At 38.6% G+C, this 17,750-nt stretch overlaps 1 protein-coding gene across 1 annotated transcript in view; it reads left to right on the forward strand.

Annotated features, from left to right (window-relative positions):
- Positions 1-17,750, forward strand: part of PREX1 (phosphatidylinositol-3,4,5-trisphosphate dependent Rac exchange factor 1) — a 146,518-nt gene that overhangs the window by 78,374 nt on the left and 50,394 nt on the right. Inside the window, exons 6-8 of the mRNA XM_042883619.1 lie at positions 8,579-8,740; positions 13,689-13,822; positions 17,311-17,426. Of these exons, the coding sequence (XP_042739553.1) occupies positions 8,579-8,740; positions 13,689-13,822; positions 17,311-17,426 (412 nt within the window). The remainder of the gene's footprint in view (positions 1-8,578; positions 8,741-13,688; positions 13,823-17,310; positions 17,427-17,750) is intronic.

A 17,750-nucleotide genomic window follows, 5' to 3' on the forward strand; every position in this document is an offset into this window, starting at 1 on the left:
AACTTACCTCATTCCTTCAGGTCAGGGCTGGATCATGCACCTAGTGGGGAGAAGTAAAAGGAGAAATCAGTTTCTAGGAAAGCCTGCATCACCAGTGATCTAGTAGCTACTTAATGGCTAAAAGCCAGAAATCTTCAGTGATGTTCAGTCTCATATTCTCAGAGTAATGTTATATTTAATAAAATACAAGTAATTCTTAATAAATATAAGAAGCAGCAATTTCTCATCTCAACAGAATGGTTCCTTCCTTAATCACAGAGGAAAATAATGATTCTGTAATGATCCGGTTCTCTTGGGCATAGGCTGGACCTATGAATCAAGTGTATGTCATGTAAAATTACTGCAGTACTGTGTCTGTAAGTTCAGACTGAATAAGGACTTTCAAAGGTCCAGGCTGGTTAGCTCAATACTGATGTTTTTCCTTTAATAGAAGTCCAAATTCATCTGAGGAATATTTAAATCATTTCTTTCCATCACCTTGGAGCTTTCACAGAAAAAAATTGGAGTCCTTCCTACAGGTGGAATCATTTTGTGTGTGCAGCAGACACTCATCTTAAAATCTTACAGTACACGTTCATGCGCCGTGTCTTGTGGATGTAACTACTGAGATATCCTACTGAGAGATGGATGTAAACTACATGCACACAGTTTAGCAGTTCAGTCCATCCAATGGAATGCAGACTCCTCTTATGATTTAAAAACACCAAGAAAAAACAAAGAACAGAAGAATGTGCTTTGTTTCACCATACATTCATGGTTAGCAAGTTGTGTCCTGTTGAAAGTTTGCCTGGTAGTTGCTAGTACAAAATCGCCAGAGCGGGCGCAAATGTTTCAGATGTGGAAGAAAAAAAAGGCTGAGTGAAGAGAAAACTGATTTCTGGTAGTGCTGGTGAGGAAAATGCAGCTCTCCAAGAAAAAAGTAAAATAGATTTAAAAAACAACACAACCTTCAAATTAAGTGTTTGCTCTCCCTTTGCTCCTGAACTGCAGTTATTGCTACAGAAATAGCTGTTCTGTATTCGTGGGAATTTTATCTTATTTTATCTAATTCCCAGAGCAAACACATGCACTGTATTCCACCTGATTAGAAAAATCATCAACACCCACTTTCCTATTTTACTTTCTTTTTAATAGGAGTTTGTGAACATCCAGATCTTCTGATGACTTTGATATGACCTTGTTATAGTTTAATTAGTATAGCTAAGCAGTTAGATTTGATAAAGATAATACGAGCGCTGTAGCTCAAACTCGCCAGTGTTTGAAAGCCAGCCTGAATAATAAAGCACATTTAAATAGGATAACTACTTTTCATTAATACTATATGTAAGCATTGTTCTTCCAGAATAATAGCTTCTCACACAGAGTCCATTTCAGTTAATTAGGAATAGCATACTGGAATATTTTCGTGTACAGGTACACTTTAAGCAAATATTATCAGTTATTTCCAGTGTAAAGTATGGCATCCTGTAACTGGGAAACTTACATATTATTATACTCTGATGAAGCTTTTGCAAGCCTTATGTGTGGTTTGAAACATGGGACTCAGACCTTGCCATGCTGTTTCACCATCTCTGTGCTAATAGAGCAGCAGTGATGTTAACATTTTTGTCCCCAGCACAGTTTTTATGTGCTTCACAAAGCACAGGAGAGAATTAGCACAAACTCATTGGTCAGTAAATTACTTTGATCCCCAGTCTAAACCCTCCCTAACAGTAACTAACCTTCCACCTCTTTTCTTTGCTGTCACAGTTCAGCAGGGGATTTAAAGTCCATTTGGGTACATAGGTATTCTGAATACTTGTCTGTTACTGAAGAGCTTTGCCAGAAATTTTCCTTAAAAGTGAGAAAGAGGCTTTGAGCAGGCTTAAACAAAGTAGAACTATGCTTGCTGTGATGGACATTATGGTTTGGTAAGAAGAAAAGAAGCAAAGGCAAACAGGTGTACAGAACTTGAGAGCATAGACTGAGTGACTTACAACCCCAGCATGGATGTGGACGCTGGAAAGTTTGCTGAATAAATATTTCTATCAGAATGTTTTGGATTAAGGCAACTCTGTCTCACTGATAATAATTGTGACTCTATATTAATTAGCATTAACTATGCTTCTTAGTTGTAGAAGCAGCTGTTGTGTAAACCAATCTCTGAACAAAAATAGCCTTTTTCCCCTTAATAAAGAGCATTTATGTCAGCAAGAGGAAAACCCTAAGGGAGCAGCGATCATGAGTTAATCACACCATTGGGGGTGGGGATTGGATGCAGTCATTTCTGTCTCCTTCTTCTTCCCAACACGCAAAAAATGCACAGCACATGATAACTGCCCCCCATGGGCTCTGATAGCCCAGTGCTGTCACAGGGGCTGTTTCTTATTTGATGTCTGTTCTCTTAAGGAGCTGCTAGATCTCCAGCCAGAAATGCACATTCTACCTCTGATCCTTTAAAAATATAACGACTCCTTGGAAGATTTAGGGCAGTAATTATGTATTGCTTCATGTGATGGAAGACTCACTAGCCCTAGGAGAGAAAGAAAATCTGGAGGCAGAAAGCTGAGCATCCAGCCCAGAGCCTTCTCAAAAGGGAGAGCCCAACAGTGAGGCATACACAGACTGCAACAAGTGTGGTGCCTGGGATGTGAAAGGGAAAAACAGGAAGCCGGTGGTGGATGAAGGACCTTGCTATCCCCCCTCTCCATCTTCTCCATTCCTCTCAGCAACATTTAAGGAAGAAAATCTAGTTAGCCATAATTTGAATATGTTTAAACTCTCAGGTTTTGCACCCCCTGTTCAGAAGAGTGATGTTCACTGAGATTCATTATACTGCTTGGTTGAAATCCAAGTCCATGTAGCATAACATTACAACATTAAAAGTTATATATACCCTACAGAGCTGTAAGGAACACTGCCAATTTATAAATCATATTTCTGTCTTCGACACTTCTTATATATCATCTCAAATAACTGCTAATATATATAAAACATGGTTTTGTTGTGCTTTAATTTGGCATATATTGCAGATTTGATGGTACATCTAATGTCATCAGTTTTACTGATTTACCATTGCCTGATTTTTTACCTTGCAGAAACAGCTACAGAAGTTATACATTTTAAATGTATGCAGGATAAAAAAAAAAATACTGTGATTGGCAGATGCAGAGCCTGGTGTAGCATCTATTTTCTGGTTAGTTTAAGTGGAAAATAGATTTTTAAATACATGCAAATGTTAAAAACTGAAAATACAAATACAAAAATCCTTGAAACACAAAGGAACGTGTCTTTTTCTGAGCATTTTTTCCTTTTTTTTTAAGCACAGTTTGGAATTGAACCATTTATTACCACGTCTCTTTGAATTGATAAAAAATATGGTGTCTTTTTTATCTCTGTAATCCTGAGATGTTCACTAAAATAACTAACGGATGCATCCCAGAAACCGTGTTTTATGCATGCGCTGCTTGTAGTGCAAAGCAACACAGCCTGGCAAGCAGTGATTTGCTCGACATTAACAGTCACTGCACAGAATTAGTGTTAAAGCCATGTGTGGGTGACAACAGTATGAATATAGGAAGAAGGAATTTTTAAAATGCAGGGACTTAGATATTTAAACTGCAAAACATGTTCAGTTGAGTTGTAAGCACATAATCACTTTCTGGGTAGCAACACAGGATATGGGAAAGGATGACAGACTCCTTTTCTTTAAAAAGATCAGTTAAGCAGAATGACATCCTTTCTGCTAGGAAATATTAAAATTGTGTTTACATTTGGAAAACCTCTAGTTTCCTCTGCCTGCATGCATTGTTTGCTCATCACCCCTCCTGCAACCTCTTTGCATCTTCCTCTGCAACGTTCTTGTTGCTGAGTTCTCTCCTCATAGTTTTGTTGTTGTTGTTGTTGTTCTGTTTGGTTTTCTGTGTGTGCCAAGCACAATTAGTAGGTAACAAATGCATGAACAGCTGATGTGTTGTCTTTTTGTGATTACTTCTTACATTTAAATTCTATTCTATTTGGAAGTATTTTAGCCATATGCTATTTAAAGCTGTGTCTGATACTGAAATACTTTAGTTGGAAATCCTTTTACTACATTGCATAATTGAAGATTGGCATTTCTATGAAGAGTTCTCTTTTTTGGGGGAGGGAGGATACAGTTAATAGGAAGTAAGATAGCATTCAAATCTCTAGCACTGCCTTTCCTGTATAGTTACTTCCCGATTGCTAGACAATTCAGATGGAATCAAGAAGCCAAATAATCTTTTAGAATCCAAATGCAAGAGCTTTGCCAGTGTTAATTCATACTTTCTATCAAGAATTAGTTGAAAATTGTAGCTTCCAAATAGACTTTTTTGATTCTGTTTCAAAGTCCAATTTGTTGCAAGTGCTTTAACCATACTGCCCTATCCACTGAAGGCAGAATGCCCACTGGGAAGAGCAGATTTGAGGCCATCTAAGGAACATGAAGGTGCATAAGTCAACGGGACCTGATGAGATGCATCCGAGGGTCCTGAGGGAACTGATAGGTGAAGTTGCTGAGCCAATATCTATTTATACTTGAGAATTTGTGGCAGTTTGGTGAAGTTCCTACTGAATGGAAAAGGGAAATGTAACCCCATTTTTTAAAAGGAAGAAAGGAAGACCAGAGGGAACTGCAGGCCGGTCATTCTCACGTCTGTGCCTGGTGAGATCCTGGACTAGAACCTCCCTGGGAGCTATGCTAAGGCACATAGAAAACAGCAAGGTGACTGAGGACAGCCAATATGGCTTCATTAAGGGCAAATCATGCCTTACAAATTTGGTGGCCTTTTACAATTACAGTGTTGGTTGAAAAAGTAAGAACAACTGACTTCATCTATCTGGACTTGTGCAAAGCATTTAATGCTGTCCCACATGGTTCCTTGTTATCACTCCCTCTGTAAAATCATTGGGGTTCTGCATGAAGGGGCTATGAGTGTCCTAACCTGAAACTTGGCAGCTATGAAGCAGTGAAAAAAAAGGGAAATGCTGTGTCAGGAGCAGGCAGTTTTTATTTCTATCTTAGTTCATTAAAGATTTTTTTTTTAATACAGAATATTTTTGCAACTTTTCTTTTTTTTCTCTTTCTCTGAGGGAAAGTGAGAAGTTGGAAGATAATGCCTAAGATGAGAGACTGAAAAATACCAGCTTTTCTGTTTTCAACTGCTGGTTAGTGTGAAGGATTAACAAGTCTGTAGCTGGAAAGTCGCTATTTTATGAATTAGTTAAAGACACTCTTTGCAAGGAATAGTTTTCTGTAAGTGCCAGCAACCTCATGTTCTAGGCCTTGTAGTGCATAAGTTGCAATATATGAGACAGTCGTTCCAGACAGCATTATATATGAGCTATCTGGAGGACAGGTCAGTCATACCCAAGGTTTGCCATCTGGTCTCTCTCTCAGCTGCCTTTCTAAGTGTTGGCAAATGCTCTTGTAGTTTACACATCATAAATCTGCCACTCTAATAAATAAATACCCAGAGCTCCCTGGCTGTATTTCAGAAGTGCTGGGCAGTGTTCTTATAGGGGATGCGAGTGTCAGAGCAGCAGGGCTCTTCCTCTGGTGCTTAATACTAAGCAGGGATGGGGGCAAGCAAGTCACTGCCCCAGTGACTCTCTGACTGTCAACTACTGCAGTTGTGAAAACTAAGTACCCTAGCTAGTGCCCTCCCTGCCTTATCCAGCCCCCTCTCCTACTCTTGTTCAGCACAGCAGGTAGCTAGCAGGAGTGGGGAATGTGTTGCTTTCTGTCCTCCCTTCTTCAAAATCTCCTTTGGATACATAAAGAATCTTCTGAAGTCAGAAGATGGAGGGTAGGGGGTGGATTGGGAATGGAAAAGAAAAGGATTGAATCTCAAAGAACTTCCTTCTCCTCACATTCGCAGCCACTGGAGGAAAAAAAAAAAAAAGCTTGGGGTTCAGAAAGTAGGCACTTGTTCCTTCCTGTGTCTTCCCTCCCTGCTTTTAGGCACCGGGTGGAACAGGAGTAGCTGAGAGATGTCCTGCAGATTTGGAAGATAATGTAGCTGCAGGTGTGTGGGGCATTAAAGTTGCAGACTCCTGTACTGTTCAAGACAGCAAAATAGTGTGCCACAGACTGCCTTCCTTTGCCTACAAGCAAACCTTAAGTTCATATTACACAGGTGTAGATGCAATTTTTGTTGTAGCAGAAGATGGTTTCTTGTCTCTTTATTGCAGCTGTGGTCTTCTGTGAATGAAGAACTCTTCCTCTGTGTCTTGGTGATACTTCAAAAAAGTATGTTTAGACAGTGCTAATATTTACATATGTTTCTAAAGGAGAGTGGTTAACACTTGTCATGTAGCAAAAATTCTGCACTTTGTTTTGGAAGCAGAAGCTACTGTCACCAAGTGGAACAACATCTCTCACCTACTTCTTTGCCATTGTTATTTTTTAAACATTTAATTTGCCTCAACTTACTCTGAACAAAAGTGGGATATGGGTAACTTCCACTTCCATGGGGAATTATGTTAGTGATAATGACTGGCAGTTGTAGCAGGCAGCTCTCTTGTGCATGTGTTACTCTGTAAATCATGCGAGAGCATTAATTCCTTTTCCTGATGGGATTCCCAGTTGTCAGCACATAGCCCATCTCCTCCATCATTTCTCTGACAACAGGCACTGTCAATCACCATTCATAATTATGAGGTAGGAGAAATTGCAGCTGTGAATATGTTATCAAATGCCTAATCAATGCAAAGAATTGAATAGCCCAATCTTATTGGACAAACATATATATATATACTCTCCAATTCATTTGGACCTTTCCATCTCCAGGATCTGACTGTGTGCTCATGAGAATACTTCCCATTGCTATATTTGCCTCTTCTGTTATCTAGAAGAGTCTCAGTAATCACATAAATTAGTCTCAAGATTCAGATGCTAGTTTAAAAGGTCCTGCAAAATTGAGAATAAAGATCATATTTTGCAGTCCTGTAACACTGGGTGTCAAGGTAATTCATGAGCACTAGCAAACCAAGTCTTGTTCCAGTCAGTCTGAGGAAGTACCGAGACTGTCTGTGAAAGAGGCTGGAACAACCTGTACTTTAGCACTAGCTTCCTCCTTTAAAATATGCCCTCCACTTTTGCTGTTGTTTGAGCACCTCACACTCTTACTACTTATTCTGTAGATATACCTGCTAGTTATCAGAGGTAGCACATGACAAACTAGTCACGCACCTAAAGTGACTTCTGTCTGAAGAACTTCATAGAGCTTATGTATGAACCAACCATAGAATAGAGAAAGCTTCTTGATTTATGGAGTGTTTGGGTTAGCAGGCTTCAGGAGAAGCTGAGTTTCAACCCCCATCCCTTCACTGGCAGGCCCTGGAACTAGACCCTAGAAGTACCAGTTAACTTGAGCTAGAGGTTGTGTGAACAGAAACCAGTTTATGAACAATGCTTGCATTTCATGCTGTGCTACCAACCCAAGGGAAGCAAGCCCCTGTAGTACTGAGGATCACCTGAAATCTGAGTATGTCAGTGTCGAGAAAGACAGAAGGCACAAAGATCTTTAATGTCAGCACGGCAGAAATTAGCCTGGAGAAGAGTCAGTGGCTTAGGTTAGCATGTTGATGTGGAGAAGCCAAAGACAAACAGGACTACAAAATAGACCTCATTGAAGGCTACGACAAGCACTTGGGGATTGTAATCTCTCATCCTGAATGATCACCAGCTGGAGCAATCCGGTTGTCTTTGCCCATACTGGTGAGAGCTATGGACTGCAGCAGTTTAGCTCTGTCCAGATCACACTGCTGTGCAGGATCTCTGGCTACATTTCAAACGTTCTCCTCTCTCATGCAAAATGATGCAGTTCAGCAGCAGTTTACCATTTACTCACACGACTTTAAAACAACCAAATACTATGTTGAAGCAAAACATTACGGGAGAAATATTTCAGGCAATCTGAAAATGTGGGTCTTAAGCACCATATTATGTATCAAGAGGAAATTACCAGGCTTAGCTAAGGTTTCTTTAATGTATTTCTATCCCTTTGTGGCTGACTATAAAATAGCATTGGTCTAAAAAAATGATTAATTATGTGTTGACATTGGTTGCCCCTTTGCCAATCTGGTAGATGTTGGTAGGTCTCAAGTTTTCCCATTGTTGTTCTTCAGTGGTCAGTGTTTATGGGATGTTGTGCATTGAAACAAGTGAAGCAGACTCTTAGGAAATGCTTTGCAGACAAGTTGTTTTCTACATTACTCACTCCAGTCAAGGCACATGTCACTGTGATATGTTTGCCTTTTGGGGAGCCCTCACCACTTGCCATGTGCCTGTCTTGATCATACCAGAAACGAATGTGACACAGCAAAACATATTTGGCTTGAGTTCTTTTAGTCTGATGTAATTTTAATTTAATGTAATTAACATGGTGATTCTTCATTTATTTAGCAGCATTCATATATAGTAGCAGCCTTGCAGGTGTGAGGAGCAGAGAACGCTGTCCACAAAACCCATTAAATCTGAAATTCTTCTGGCATTTTCCTACAGGATTGTACTTTAATGCTGTGTTTGGCCTTTCCACAAGCTACATCTAATCTTTTTGTTGTTGTTGTTTGCAAGGAATTGGCTAAGAGGACTCCCTCTAAGCATCCTGATCACCCAGCTGTCCAGAATGCACTGCAGGCTATGAAAACAGTCTGCACAAATATCAACGAGACCAAGAGACAGATGGAGAAACTGGAAGCTCTCGAACAGTTGCAGTCCCACATTGAAGGATGGGAGGTATGATGCAGGACTAGCAAGCTCCCTGGAGACAATTCATTGCACAATGCAGTGGGCTGAAGTTTGGTGACGCATACTGTGTACAGGGATTTCTGATGTGTAAATGTGCTTGAAGGTGTGGGTGGTATCACTCTGACAGGTTTAGAATTCAGTGTTTATTTTTGAGTGTGTGGGCTGCTGCTAAATTGTAGCAGAAGATGGGAATCTTAAAAGAGGTAAAGTTGTTAGAGTTGGGGAGGACTGAAATTTCAGATGGGCAGGTTTTGTTTGAAGGACAAATCCGGAAGTAAAATCAGGAGTGATCTAAATAGCACAAACTTCTCTCTCTATTCCTACAAGCCTTTAGTTTTTGAGTGAGCTTTGAAAGTTGGCATCATGCAGATTTCCTGTATAAAAAATAAAGTTAGATTAGAAAGTAACTATTATGTTTGTGATTTCTCCAGTTAAGTTTCTCATGGATGTGTTTCTACTGAAGTGTTTCTCAATGAGTGGATCTGTATGGGTAGAGGCACTTAAGTATGAAAGAGAGAAAAGTGAGAGGGAGAGAACTGAGATGTGAAGCCTGGGGAAAGAGGAAATATGGAAAAAGAGCCACCCAGGAGAAATACTGCTAAGTTGGGACGGTGCACAAAAGAATTGGCAGCTTGTCTTGTGATGATTTTAATTGAGGCCCTTGAAATGGTGGAGTTGGAAGCCTCTGGGGGATGCACCACAGGGAGTCAATGGTGTTAAATGGTCTCACAGGGAGACTGGCGTCAGCTTTTAGTAAGACTGACATTTAAAATGTCGAGACTGATCATTGCCAGCTGAGGACATCTTTTTAGAGGTCATGTAAACTTCCTCATGTTTGGACTCTTGGGTGCTCTCCACGACTCTTTTTTGGGTTGTTTTTTCTGTCTTTCGTGTATGTTTTAAACCTTGCTCATTTTCTCCCCAAAGGATGTTCTTGGCATCTAGCTAAAGACATGAGAGCAACCCAGATATCCAGCTGTGTATTTTTTGGATAGCAAGCTCAGCAAACAAAAAAGTCATACAATGTTCTATACAGGAGGACTTTTAGAAGCAGTCAGAACCATTTCAAATTCAATGCAACTCATGGGTCGTCTAGGCAAGAGGCATGTTTGAACTCCAGGGCTTGAAGCACGACTCCTAAATTGTGCATGATGTAATAAATGAAGTAGTATCAAAGTTAATGCAATTTGGGGACAGTGGATGAAGGGAGGCTTACAAATTCACAGCAACAGTCTGGGTCTGAAAACACTTTCTGATTTGTTTATATGTGCTGTTTTGAAAGATAGTCACCTATATTACTCAACCCAAAAGCTCAAAAAGGGACAAGTGTTTTTCATTCCCGGTAAACTGTGGAAATTTTCTGAGTTTCATAGTAGCTTGTTAAAAGGAGGAAAACCAGATTTACAAATGCAGACTAATGCTAAACGTATCATTTTTTTTTTCTATGTGCACATTAAACAAATTGAAATGGATTGACAGTTTTCTATTTTTGGGTTTCCACAGTACTATGTTCTTGTAAATTATGACTCTTGAGCAAAGAGTTGTTTCTAAATAGCTGGATGTAGTTCTTTCAGATGTGTTTCATAAAATATTCTGAATGAGAAGGGTTCCTAACTCCTATCCTGTGGAATTTTGCAAATGATGAATTAAAAGCACTTTAAACTTAGTAATGGAGGGATACAAGACACAGAACTGTCTGTAAGAGAAAGTGTATAAGGCAACTTTCATGTTCAGATTTTATCTGCTGGAAAACTCTACTAGGAAACAGTGAATCTCTTTTATCCATTATTATGGTTATAGATTCTGAAACATTCAAGCCCTGTTTGTGTGTTCATGCATCATATGTACTAATCTGATAAGGCCTGTGGTTTCCAACAGCTTTAATACAAGACATCTAAACTGTCAAAAAGTAGTGAGCATCAGCTTTCTTATAACCATGTCTTTTATGACTGTATGAGATATAGCCTGGCTCTGGGGTGTGTGCAAGCAGCCCAACTTAGAGTAACTTTTTTCTTTAATTTGGAACAGGCTTCACTTTCTCTAGTGTTTCTGTTTAACTGTATCAGCAAGGTTTCATTGGGTTCTGTAATGATTATTTCTTTAAATTGTTCCACTGGGATGGATCCTTGGTACGATCTTCATCCTTTTGCCCTCAGTGCTACCCTCAATATTTCTAATGTAAGGAATGATATAAAATGATTTTGCCTCTGCAATGTCTCATCTTCTTGCTCTTGAGGGTCATCTGGAGTTTCACTAAGAACAGTTGCTATTTTTTTTAGGTAATTTTTCTCAGTTCTACTCTTTTTCTTCACCAATCTCTTTCTCCTTCTAACACAACTCTGTCTCAATATCAAAACTGAGCATAAACTGGTATCATCCTATAAGACTTTTGGAGACATGATGGTAGGTCACACTAAAGTAGGCCAAATCTGGGAAGCATCTGAAAGCCTGCAGGTTGATCAGAGGTTTGTTCATCTCAATGAACTCTGCTCAGATTCGTTCTTCTAGAATGCACAGAATCCTCGTAGGTGTATATTATGGAATAGTTTCAGGCAGGTCAGTCTGATTTTGGATAATCCTTCTGTGAAAAGAAGTATTACTTTATAAACAGGGGAAAGAAAGTAGAGTACTCAAGAAGGCCAGCTTTTGTGTAGAACGTTTCTGATTGTTTAGCAAAGTTAATATACTGTTTTCATTAATTGAATATTGATTATTCTGTGGGGTGAGCTCTTCCTTGTGTTATTTTCACTGAATAATGAAGAATACACACATTCTCCGATCTGAAATGTTTAGGGAAACAAAACCCCCATCACAGAACAGAAAGAGCTGTAAGATGTGTTAACACTTAGGCAGATCAGTCACTTCATAATTGACTGCAATTTGCAATTCTAACCAGCGATGATGTTTTGTTTTCTTTTTGCCTGAAGCTTGGTCCCACTTAGAAGAGTGAGAAATCCTGTCTTGTCTCAGGAAACATCAAATAAATCTTCCTGCTCTGTTTATTACTATTGAAAAATCTCTCAAATGGGTGTAAATGAGAAGTAGGTAGGTTAACAGGAAATACATCAACAGGAAATACAGCACCATTATTCAGATACCATCATGAAGGGTCTGACAGAAAAATAAAGATTCTTAGATTTTGAAAAGTGACTGTTGCAGCCTTTGCTTTTATTTCCTGCACAAAATAGGCCAGATAATTGTTCCATGTGGGGAGCATGCTTTTATATTGTACATTTGGATGTTTTCTGCTTCTATTTGCATTCATGCCTTTGGGGTTATAATTCTGACATGCTGTTATTTATCTTGGAGGTAGTTATGGTCAGCAGGTCATTTTCAAAATAACAAGCACTTATTTCTGGACACATGTTAATTATTTCTACAGATGGATTAAGGAAATCAAAGCATATCAGAGCAACAGGTGGAAGCACTGCATCTAGCTAGTTCATATGCGATTGAATCTAAGGGAATACAGATACATCTGGACATTGGTGTCCATTCTTGGCAGCCTTTAAAGTATAGCTTCTTCCATGTTAGTGAAAAGCAAGTGACAGCACAGCTGCCATGGTTTAATTTAGAAAACAATGTAATTAAATCTTCATTCACACTTTTACAGCCACTGCATTGCATTTGGAAAAGCTGATTTAATTCAGCTTAATGGTAGCAGGCTTGACCTGAAAAAATTTCATTCATGCAGTGTCTAAGAACACTAACAAATCCTTCTGGGATGACTTTCTAGATGGAGGTAAATTTCATGCCTGCTCAAAGAGATGTTTTCAGTTAAGCGGGATGAACTGCGTTTTACAAATCTTTTTGGGTATTTGTGAATATAGACTTAATGGGCTTTTGCAAGTCGAGCAGTTTGTTGATAATGGATATCGTGCAATCTATAGTCAGTTCTGTTTTCCAGTAAGACTCAAGACAAAGATCATATTATCTAATTTACTTCATTACATGCAGACCGTGTACAGAACCCATGGTGTTACTCTAGGTCATTCTTCCTTCCAAATAAAAAATAAATGTAAATGTTCCAGAACAGGGTGTAAATGTTTCTTGTGTGTCTGTGTATTTTTTTGAAAATAGACCTTTTTCAGTAGGAACCTTTGAAGTAATATTAGGCCAAAGAACTTTGCACTAGTGACTGTGGTTTAGCCAAACAAACCAACCAACCAGGACAGTTTTTCAAATCCATTGGCCCTAACATATTTCAAAGACTTAGAGATAGCTTTCACTAGAAATAATCATAATAACCATTTGGGGAATTAATAGCTTAGTGATCAGCTTTGGTTGCTTTGAGCTTTTGGGGATCCTCATACACTTAAATGTCTTGAGCATTAAGCTCAGTTATCTCTATGTCTGTTGAACGCACATAATAATTTGCACATGGCAGCTAGCACAGTGTCTGGGACCCAATCTGTGATTTTCATGGCTATGTTTCTAACTTGCATCTACTCTTTAGAACTCCAGTAAGGAGAGCAGCTGCAAATACTTCTAACAAAAGAGTCAGAGAGAAATACCACTATGATTTTCCAGAGAGATGGTTACTAGTGACTTACATGACTATCAGAGCTAGGGAAGCACCACTGTTCTTCTATAACGCTTTTTTAAAGCCAACAGTTGTCATACTTTCAGTGATAGCTTGCGGTGAAAAGGGAAGATTAATGGTCTTGGGAGATTCACAATATGGCTGCTTTAAGGAAAAATCTCTTGGAGCTAGGGGAGATTTATCATGGTATATGAAGATTCCAAAACATTTATAACCCAGAAAGGCACGATGTGTTTAGCTGCAATAAGAAATCGAAGACTTCCTCTTCATGAATGCATCAATCATTTTGCAGTTTAATGACATGCAGATAAAATAACAGCATTTTAGTAAGAATGTTTCATTGTGTGCACACAAAAAAAGTGAAGAGTAAACAAGATCTCTTTTCTGTTTCAGGGGTCAAATCTGACAGATATCTGCACACAGCTCTTGCTCCAAGGAACTTTGTTAAAAATCTCAGCAGGAAATATCCAGGAGAGAATGTTCTTTCTATTCGATAATCTACTGGTCTATTGCAAGAGGAAATCCAGGTGAGTTCCTCTGCCTTCATGGTTTTATAATGGGACTATTCTGAGGTTTTGTACATAGGATGTATGAGAATTTACAGAGCACTCACTTTGTTCCCCGTTGCTATGTAAGGCTGAGTCATAGTTGTGACTTTCCTCTGTTTTTGACTATTGCTATTGCTTATACTATGTGAGGAGGAAATTACTATGTGATGGGATAAATATGCCAGAGATTAATGGGGTTCCCACCCTGAGAAGCACACAGTCCAAAGACAGAAGTTGATACAGTGCAGAAAAATCACTAAGTGAGTTCTTACAGCTGGAAGGCTTCCCAGAGCAGATGGATCTCCAGGAGTGATGTGAAGAAGGAGGCCTTGCCAACTTTCTTTGTGAGGTTATTCTAAGGAGAAGAGGGTGACATGAAAATTGATATAAAGCCAAGAAAGGAGAAAGAAGACTAAGGGAACATTTAGTAGATGCAGGACCAGGACACAGTGGATAGAGGATGAAGATCAGTAGCCCATGTGCTCTATGAATTGTCTTGCTTTCTTCTCTTAGTAGCAATTTTTGCATCACTTTACCTTATAAAAGTTGAGCATTATTGACAGCTGCCACTTATTTTTAAAATAGCACTGGCACCATGGATGGCAATTTTCTTCTGTTGCCATATACTGTATTTCAATTCTTAAGCTTTTCACCTCCACATTCCTAGTCTCATTCTTGGGTCCTGGTCTTTTCTGGATGATTTACCATGCATCTTCTACTGTTCAGAATCTCCTCCTGTAATATCCTTCCTCTTATTCAGTTTATACCTCTTTACTGGTGATGGCCAACCCAGTTAGAACTTCTCAAAAACCAGAGTGTTTGATCCAAGGAAAATATTTATATTTCAAATTTTGGTTTATTTTCTGTTTGTTTGTTCAGTAGAAATTTTGGAATCATTAAACTGGGAAAAAAAAATCATCAATCATGCTTATACGTTTTGTGTGAATAACAATGAAAGTATACAATATAAAAAGCAATTTGTTACACAAAATCTACTTTAGAAATTATTAGAATGTAATATAAATATTTAACTGAAGGGAAAAAGGACACATCTTAAATAGCTTCTAATCTTATCTAACTGAAGCATTCTGACAATGGAGTAGAATCATAGTTTGGGTTGGAAGGAACCTCTAAGATCATCTCATTCCAACCCCCGGCTGCAGGAAGGGACACCTCCCTCTACAGCAGGCTGCTCACAGCCCCATCCAGCCTGGCCCTGAAGGCCTCCAATGTGGGAACATTCACAGCTTCGCTGAGCAGCTTGTAAGAAAGTTGAAACATTTCCTTTTGACATTTCACCAGTTTGTCAAATCCGCGCTTGTGTATAAGACATTTCAGAAATTTGAATCTTCTAACTGAAATCTTTTATTTAAAAAAAAAAAATCAACTTGATACGTAATCTTTTCTTTCTTCAGAGCTCTTAAAAGCTGTCTTGCTATTTCTGTTGGTAGTTCAGGTTAGCGTAGCCCCTCCCGCTGTCCAGGAACATTTCCCGGAATGCTAAGATTCAGAAAACAAAATGTTCTACTGCCTTTTAAGCAACCCTCTGTTTTTTGTACAGGGATGTCACTGAACTACTCTGTAGTTTGGCTTAATTTTGGAGGAGGCTGCTGTAACACTTAGGTTTTCCCAAAGGATCAATATTGTTTATCTTTGTCTAATAATATAGCTTGAACTGATGAATGCCCAGAATCTGATTTCTATTAAAAAACTGAACATTTTATTAAGTCTACTGGGAATTTCCAAATGTGAAAGATAAATTTAGGAATTGCTACATGGCTTAGTTTTGGATATTTCCCCTGTCTAGCTGCTATTTATAATTAGCCCAGGATGGAAATGCATTTATTTCCAGTTGTGCTGTCATGATCATTTGAGCTGTTGCTTGATGAACAACCAAGGTGTTAGTGGAACACAGATTTGAAAGAAGAACAAAGCCCTGCCTGTGTCAGTTCTCAATTTGAAATTGAATTACACGATTCTTATCTCACTTACACTATGCTAATCTTGTAGAAGTCAGTGGATTTTTTTCCTGGATCAAAAAGTGCAATCAGAACTCAGCCCTAAATCTTCAGTAGATAATCATTCCTGCAGCCATTTTACTTTGGGCATCACCTTTCTAACAACAGCACAAATTAGAAGTAGCTTTGTTGTGACCATTTTAAGATGCGTTTAGAATCAGAATCAGATTTGTGATTTTAGATCTAAGACTACAATCTCAGCTTTTGCAGAAGCTTTGGGCAGCCTGCCAACCTGATGACATAGATGTTTGGTTTTTTTCAGAGCTGAGTATTGTTTTGTATTTTTGGTGGTATCACAGATTGCCGCTTAAATTGAATCCTGATGTTAGGAACAATATGTTTCATGTGGGCTGAGTATTTAAAGGGTTTTATTAAGGCTGCTAGGACAGCTTTTCTTTTGAGTACAACAGACATATTTAGGAAATGATCTAATAGCTCCTAGATCTCAGGCTCTGTCAGGCTGATTAGATGTTAATTTATGGTCATTACCAAAGGCATATTTGTTGCTTAAACTAGTTGTAAAAAGGAAAAATTGTTCAAAAACCCGTGGTGTTTCTCATCTCACCACAGTTATCACAGATATTTCACTCTGACAAAAATTTTCTCCCCAGCTGTTTTTTATTGCATTATTCTTTGAATTTTATGAACTCCTGGCAGGTTGCCAGCGCAATCCCTTCACTGCACAGAGTTTGGACACTTGCCATCTCAAGCAGTGATCATTTGACCAGTCATGTTTTGGTTCATATAGCAGGGTTGTTCTTAGATATTAAAGCTCAGCAGGTGTTGGTTGTGTAGTTTTAAACCTATTCTAGACATAAAAATCAGAACATAAATATTAATGAAAAGTGCTTTCCTGAAGTTTTTTATAGGATACTTCAACAGACACTGAAAAGCTTATGGATGAGGACATAAATTCTAGTGCAAAATTGCCACAGCAGCACTTTCATGAATGCCACATGCAGAGACACTTAAGACACACGTGAAGGCCATGTGATGCCTCACTGCACGTTTCATTGTACACTTGGAATTATACACCCACCACAATTTCTTCAAAGCTGTAGGCAAGTATAACATTTTTGTAGGTAGTATTAAGGGTTATATTCCAAACTCATATGCAATTCAGGTAAGTACTCAAGAATGCAAATCTTAAAGACATCCGATCTCCAAGTAATCATGCAAAATAAGCTCGCTCTTGCTGTTCTGATGCTGTTGCAAACTTATCATTGTAAACTCACTGAGCACTTAAATCTGAGAAGTGGCTGAATGCTACAACACACTAGACTTGATTCCTTTTTTAATAGTCACATCCCAGGTTGATTTTTGCTGTTGTTTTCTGTATCCATTGAATCCAAAAAAAGCTGTGTGTTGTAATATATGTGATGTACGTATGTAATAAACACCTTGCTTTGGTTGCTTATGCTTAGCTAACCATCTGAATCCTAATTGCAGAGTTGCTGGGAAAAAACCATCCAAACGGACAAAATCAATCAATGGATCCCTCTATATCTTCAGGGGTCGAATAAATACAGAAGTCATGGAGGTGGAGAATGTGGAAGATGGAACTGGTAAGAGAAAAACTTACCATTTGTTTTTTAAAACAGAGCAAATCCAAATCTTGTGTGGGAAGTTATTACAAAAGTATTCACCCTACTCCTTTAACGAAATCTTTGGTAAGCTGTAACATCTGATGTCTTCATTCTTAGGCCAACTTGTAAAGTTGAAAGACTGGTCATGCTTTCAAACATTCTTCATTCTGAAGTGACCTTTTGAAGAGCTTGTGTATCCTGAAGCTTGTCTATTTTTTCTCCTAATCCAAGTTAATTTAGTAAAAGATATTTTATCTTCTTTCCATCCTTTATTTTCTCAGATCTTAAGCCATTACAGCTATA

This window comes from Lagopus leucura, unplaced genomic scaffold, assembly GCF_019238085.1.
Source record: "Lagopus leucura isolate 7727_CA_CO unplaced genomic scaffold, USGS_WTPT01 Super-Scaffold_100039, whole genome shotgun sequence".
Taxonomy (NCBI): domain Eukaryota; kingdom Metazoa; phylum Chordata; class Aves; order Galliformes; family Phasianidae; genus Lagopus; species Lagopus leucura.